Source organism: Clupea harengus, chromosome 14 (genome assembly GCF_900700415.2).
Source record: "Clupea harengus chromosome 14, Ch_v2.0.2, whole genome shotgun sequence".
Classification (NCBI taxonomy): Eukaryota; Metazoa; Chordata; class Actinopteri; order Clupeiformes; family Clupeidae; genus Clupea; species Clupea harengus.
In genome coordinates, this window is record NC_045165.1 from 15,581,262 (window position 1) to 15,588,761 (window position 7,500).

A 7,500-nucleotide genomic window follows, 5' to 3' on the forward strand; every position below is an offset into this window, starting at 1 on the left:
GGAGAGAGAGAGAGAGAGAAAGAGAGAGAGACAGAGAGAGAGGTAAAGGTCACAGGGTTTGTGAGACACACCCACCCACTAACACACACACTCTTCCCTGCACCTATACTCACTTTGGCCACGATGACCTCCTTGTTGAAGATCTTCATAGCATAGTACTTCCCCATAGCCCCCCCCCCACACCCACACACACACAGACACACACACACACACACACACACACACACACACACACACACACACACACACACACACACATCCACACTCATTCGATCCCTCAAACACTCAAAACAGACACACACAGTCTCACCCTGTTTCTGTCTCAGTACGTGGCCCCTAGCCTCTACTCACTTTGGCCACGATGACCTCCTTCTTGAGGATCTTCATGGCGTAGTACTTCCCCGTAGCCTTCTCCTTCACCAGGATCACTTTGCCAAAAGTGCCTTTGCCCAGGAGCTTGAGGTATTCAAAGTCATGCATAGTCTGTGTGGTGGAGAGTAACAAACAAACAAACTAAGTAAATAAACAAATAAACAATAAACTCACAAGCTAAGCTCAACCAGACCATATTCAGCAGGGGTAAATCAGGACCAAAACACCTGATGCATCGGGACGCTGTTTGTGATGACGCGCGTGGGCCCTTAGTTACGCTTTAGTGGCGAGAGAAGCCACCAAAATATTTACGCCGTCGCTGTCATGGACTGGCATGTGTTTTTCCTCGGTGGATAGCTAGGTAGAGTGGTGTGTTACTATATGTCATGGACTGGCATGTGTTTTTCCTCTGTGGATAGCTAGGTAGAGTGGTGTGTTGCTATATCGCAGTGATCTTTGGCCTGGGCTTTGAGAAAGAATGTTAAAAACGGGGCGCATGTATGATATCCTATCTGCAGCTGTGTGGAGTCCCTGTGTATCACGATGAGACTGATGGGGACATACTATCTGGTGTTAAGCCGTGTGTGTGTGTGTGTGTGTGTGTGTGTTCGAGGGAGTGTGTTGGGGGATGTGCATATGTGTGTATCTGTGTCTGTTTGTGCATGCGCGTATGTGCGTGCGTATGTATGTGTGTGTGTGTGTGTGTGTGTGTGTGTGTGTGTGTGTGTGTGTGTGTGTGTGTGTGTGTGTGTGTGTGTGTGTGTGTGACGGCATATACATGAACACATGAGCAACAAAACTCAAGACCAGAGTTTGAAAATCTTCACGAAATCCTTGCATGTACCTGCACCTCGATAATCAGCAATGGAATGAAAACAGTCTGTAGCATAGCTGCCTCTCTGGCTTCATAGCTGGGACTGCCAACGTTAATTAGGCTAATAACGCTGTGTCTTTGGGTCTGGTGTGACACAGTGCTGCAGTGTTGTTCCAATCACACCACCCCTCCCTACATCTGTCCCTCCCTCCATCCCTCCCTCCCTCCTCCCTCCCTCCCTCCTCCCTCCATCCCTCCATCCCTCCCTCTCTCCTGCCTGACTCTCTCTGTGGGCCCTCACCACTTTGAGGCGGGGTTTGGTCAGGTACATCTCCATGTCCATGGGGTCGGGCTCGGACTCCATCATCTCCTCCTCCTGTTTCTGGAGGCCATCTGCCACGGTCTGGATAGCCTTCGTCCACTCCTCCCTGAGGAAGGGCGACAGGGTGGGAGAGGGGGGGAAGTCAGATAAGACCAGACCGCAGTACATTAGCACCTTTTACCAGCAAGCAGACACGGAGTTCAAGGTTGTGTGTGTGTGAGAGCGTAAGTTCGTTAATGTGTAGAAAAGAAATTGAGTGTTTGTGAGTGTATGTATCAGTATATGACTGATACATACACTAAGTGTGAGTGTGTGTGTGTGTGTGTGTGTGTGTGTGTGTGTGACATGGCCCATGTCAAAATAAGTTCCTCTGAGTAGTAGTAAATTCAGATGAATGTGTGTAACAGTGTGTATGAACATATGACAAAGATGAAAGGGAGGGACAGGAGAGAGAGAGAGAGAGAGAGAGAAAGAGAGAGAGAGATGCCAGAGAGGAGTGTAAGGCAAACACAGAGCTAGAAAGAGAGACAGAAAAATTGGAATGGGAAGGGGGGGAGTAGGGGGCTTGTGACTGATGGGATTTGCCTTGTCTGCAGGGAAAGTTCACAGAGCAAGTGCAGTTATTTGTGAGCAACCACTCTATGCCTACGTAAGGGGAATACACACGGGGGTGTGTGTGTGTGTCTGTTCATGTGTGAGAGAATATAAGAATGAATAGCTGAAGTATGGATATGGCTTTATATGCACATCCATATTTATGTGTATGGGCACACAAACGTGTGTGCATATCTGTGTGTCTGAGCAGTAGTGTGTGTGTGTGTGTGTGTGTGTATGTGTGTGTGTGTTACTGACCTCTCCTCAGGAGTCTCCACGTGGAATGTGCGCTCGATGACAGTGGTCCACTGCAGGCAGCGGATAATAAATGTGTTGGGCTTGGGCCTCTCCGTCTTCATCAGCTGGCATTCTGCAGCCGCGCGGGACCAGGGAGCAGGCCAGCAACCAGCATACAGGGGCAGAGCAGGAGAGGAACGCTGTTACACTCATTTATCTTCATCGTCTCTCTCTCTCTCTCTCTCTCTCTCTCTCTCTCTCTCTCTCTCTCTCTCTCCCTCTCTCTTCAATCACACTCATTCTCTCTCTCTCCCTCTATTTCTGTCTTTCACACTCTTATTCTCAATCACATTCATTCTCTCTCTCTCTCTCTCTCTCTCTCTATTTCTCTCTTTCACACTCTTATTCTCAATCACACTCATTCTCTCTCTCTCTCTCTCTCTCTATTGGTCTCTTGCTGCTTCTTCATCAATGGTTGTTCTTGGCTTTCTGTTACAGTTAACGCCACACAAATGCACATGTGCCCACCTGCTAGGCCCCCCGTTTACACCACACAGACACACACACACACACACACACACACACACACACACACAAAAACCACCACTACATACACATCACTCTTCCTCACTCACAAGTACACACACCTGCCGTAACACACACACACACACACACACAAACACAGACACACACACACACACAGCAGTGGTGTGGAAGCAGACCAGGTGTACAGTGAGGTCCACAGGAGGGAACGGCTCTCTGATGCACCATTTTCTTAGGGAACTAAAATAAACCAGAGCGTGACACACTTACACAAGGTTACTATGCACAGCACATCTAATATTACCATGTTCTGAAGTTCTAAGTTCTGAATTCATCTAGCAGTCGAAATTCATGTAAATTCAGACTGACTCGCTCCTATATGTGTAACAGCCTTTGTTTGATTGGATATCTATGAAAGCTTTGTCTTTTACATCATCAAATATCAAATCTGTGTTCACACTCACAGTCATACGTTTTTAAATGTCAGGTGTAAGACCCCTGGCCATGACCATGTACTGTCACCTACGGCGTGTCTCGACCATTATGAATGGGCACTATGAGAAGGAAGTGACATTGGCATGAGGTTAATGACTAAGCTTTTCTTCCTACACCCTCTGACGGGTAGCGTCAACAGAGCTGAGCTAACAACTCAACTCAGATCTCAAGTTTGCTAATCATCTGTGGACAGCAGACGGCAGACGGAGAGAGAGAGAGAGAGAGAGAGAGAGAGAGAGGGAAGGATAGATAGAGAGAGAGAGAGAGAGAGAAAATGAGGCATTTAGGGGCTGGATAGTTGAGGCCTGGTGTGAGGAGCAGAACACACAAACACACATGCACGCACACACACACACACACACACACACACACACACACACACACAGACAGGCTGGCTGTCGTAGAGATGAAGCGTCTCAGCGCGGGACACCACTGAGCTGCAGCATGGCTCATCAGCGGAGCAAAGACGAGCAGCAGACACAGCCGTCTGCAGCATCTCTATCACACACACACACACACACACACACACACACACACACACACACACACACACGCATATGCTTCATCTCGATGCACACACACACTTGCACTCTCAGAGCATTATGAGACGCACACAAAGATCCTCGCATAAACACACAAACACACACCCTCACTCACACACACCCTCACACACATCCTCACTCACTCACACACACACTCACACACACACACACAGATAAATAATTCAGATCAGGCACTTAATAACCACAATAACTCACGAGTGTCAGGGGGAAACGTTTTGTTTAACAAACAATATGCTGTCTAATTAGCGTGCTCAATCATCTCAACACAACACAGCTCTGCTCTGCTCTGTCTGTTCTGTCTGCCTGGTTCTGCTGAGCCATGCCATCTAGAACGTGCCGGAACGTGACAGATCACGGACAACATGTGCAGACATATGCTTGAGGTGTGTGTGTGTGTGGGGTGTGTGTGTGGGGGGGGGGCTCTCTAGGAGTGCTTAGAAGAGGGATAAGACCCCCCAACCCCCCCTCTGATGTAAAGTGGAGTGACTATCATGTTCAATATGAGGGGTTGTCTTTAAACCCTTACTGCGTTCATCAAACAGTATTGCACTTAGCTGACTGCACTCGTTTTGAGCATGGATTTACAAGAAGAAGAAAAAAACATCACTATAAAAATTCTCAATATTCTTCAAAAACGATTTCTCCCCATACAATCATCTTTTCTGTCTACATATGTCAGTTGGTAAGATCTGACAGTACGCCACTGTGGCCTATATAATAATGTGTGAGCTAATGGACGTCTTCTTCCCTAGCCTAGCTGTGCTAAGTGTCCAGTGAGGCAGTAAGATTTCCAGCTTGACTCACGGCCCACAGAGAAGTTATTCAGAGGCGTCTCCAGCTGGTCCACATCCTGCGGCCGCTCCTTGTAGCCGATGAACGTACCGTCACTCTTCAGCAGGAAATACCTCGGCCGCCAAGTCTTGATGTACTCTCCTGAAGATGGCAAGAGGAGGAGACATTAACATCTAGCGCGTAAACAACTCCATTGACCAGCGGAAAGACAGAAAAAAAGAGAGAGAGAGAGATAGTTGATAGTAACAGCATTCTATAGCAAACAGAAACGTCACGTCACGTCCCCTCCCGTGAGGAGACCACAGTGCTTACAGCACACCACGAAACACAGAGAGATGTGAGTGGGTTAGCCCTCATGATGACTGGGGTGAGAAGTGTATGAACTTCACTTGTGAGTCGACTCCCGTTTGAAACTTTGACTCCTTTACTGGCTGACAGATGATGAGGTCCCATCCTCTCCGTCATGCCTCTGTGTGACTGACTGCTCGTTTCTGCTGCTTTGACAGGAGTCAGACAGACAGCCGTCAGAGCGCAGAGAGGAGTCGGATACTCAGTCAGGACCCCCGCCCCTGCTCCGTCTGTGCCACCTCCGCCTGCCTGCGCGCTCCCAACCAGACCACACACACACACACACTCGACTACATCAGCAGGACCACACACACACACACACACACACTTGCATACCCCCTCCACATCTCAGGAAGGTGACAGAGCTCAATCTGTGCAGTGGCCGTTGGGGAAGGAGAAGCTGGACCAGATGCTAGTGGAAAACAGCTTACGCTGTCACAATGTTTTTTTTTTCTTCTCCAAAAACGAAAGAGTCAACGGTAGCAACTACGGCACACCACACAATGCACAGAAGAGATGAGCAGGCCTGAATATTTATCGCGGGAGAGCGAGAGAGGGAGTGAGAACAACATCAAAAATGTAATTTATTTTTAATTACGAGCGCTGGATATTAACCCCATGCTGGGCTGGAGCAAGCTGTCCTTAATTGCCCCATTTCCTGTCGCACACTTGCTCGGAACGAAAAGTGGGAGAGAGTGCAATATTAGTCAATCCAGACGTCTGTTCCTGTCTACGAGCCACACACTTCTGAGATTATGGCATGAACACACCACCCCCCCCCCCCCCACACACACACACACACACACACACCACACACACACACACACACACAGACACACACACACACACACAGACACACACAGACACACACACACACACACACACACACACACAGACACACACACACACACACACACACACCCCCACACACACACACACACGCACACACACACACACGTACAAACACTGCGGGCCGCAGACCTTCAGCCACACAGGGTTGGTCAGGTGGTCACGACGGTGAGGTCACAGCATAAACAAAAGGGGATCAGCAAACTGTCGGATGCACTGTGGTTGGACTAAATCTGAGGCTGTGGTGGAGGAACCCATGCAAATTAATGTGACGGATATATAGAGAAGCACATGAGGAGGGTGTTTAAAGTTGGAGAATTCAAAGTTGAATATGAAAATCCCCCAATTCTAGATCTCCTTCTCAACCTAATAAACTTGTACAATGTGACATTTGCCTTTAACGTTTGTCCTCGGCGAGCTCCATTTCGGTTTCCGTCACACTTGTGAACGGATGCCCTCGCACTAGGGCTCCCCTGACTCTTGACACACTTAATTTCACTGTCATCACATGCTTCACGGAAACCACCGTTCAAATACAGTCAAGGACTAAAGCGAACTCTGTACACTGGGAAGCATGATGTATATGTTAGCTATATCTGACCTGCATTCAGCTCAGGCTCACACCATCCAGCCAAATGTGGTTCATTTATGCAAGAGCAGTGTATGTATATGTGATTCTTATACAAGCGTATTGCTCTCTGAGGTTATTTAGTATTTGTTTATTGTATGAGACATTTAATGACTTAAAACCATGAAACACGTCATTAAAACCCCTGCCTAACACTGATGAGATGAGAGGCATTTTGTGTATCTCACTGCACACGAGAGATGAATTTGAAACCTGAACTGCCTTTACCCAATCTACAGCTGAATGATACACCTGCTCCTTGTCGGGAGCTGATTTCGTATGATATAGAGCTGAAGTGCATTAGTGCGAGGCTATCGCCTGTCAACAATTTAAAACCAAACCGTTACAAATGGGCCGCAAAATACCAGCAAAACACCTGATTTACTGCAACTGGTAAAGAGGCGGCACAAACATCTGGCCCCACCAAAGCACCATATACTTCACACTTTAATTTGCAGCAGATGCCCAATATGTTATTACTCCTGTTGCCATTTTTCATCGAGGCACGAGGGGGAGATTTTTTCGCGCTCGCTTTCGTGGAGTAAGTATTTCTCCATAACAGCCAAACTTTTAGAACATTAGTCCTACTTTGTCAGCCCTTGGCTTGCAGTGCTTACAGCAGGGAAACAACTCTGCTGATAAAAACACACCATTTTTATTGATCAGCTGTTTTGTCCCCACACACATTGCTGATATATCTCCATTCTGTGTTTGGCTAGTCAAATATCAGCAACTGATGAATTACAGTTTGAACATGCCTGCTTGCTAATGAATGATGTAATTGTATGTGCATTATATGGAACGACACACAACCATATACAATGCTAGACAGAACCACTTCATTCAGAATAAAATAATAAAACCACCTTTTAACAATCAAACCCTTTTTTCCATCCAATTCCAACTCTGATCAGAATTTAAATTTGAATCAATCAATCAATCA

At 47.3% G+C, this 7,500-nt stretch overlaps 1 protein-coding gene across 1 annotated transcript in view; it reads right to left on the minus strand.

Annotated features, from left to right (window-relative positions):
- akt1 (v-akt murine thymoma viral oncogene homolog 1) overlaps window positions 1-7,500 on the minus strand; it is a 56,025-nt gene that overhangs the window by 18,235 nt on the left and 30,290 nt on the right. The window contains exons 3-6 of the mRNA XM_012836820.3: window positions 4,745-4,873; window positions 2,361-2,472; window positions 1,488-1,614; window positions 352-483 (exon numbers count right to left, since the gene is read on the minus strand). Coding sequence (XP_012692274.1) covers window positions 352-483; window positions 1,488-1,614; window positions 2,361-2,472; window positions 4,745-4,873 — 500 coding nt within the window. The remainder of the gene's footprint in view (window positions 1-351; window positions 484-1,487; window positions 1,615-2,360; window positions 2,473-4,744; window positions 4,874-7,500) is intronic.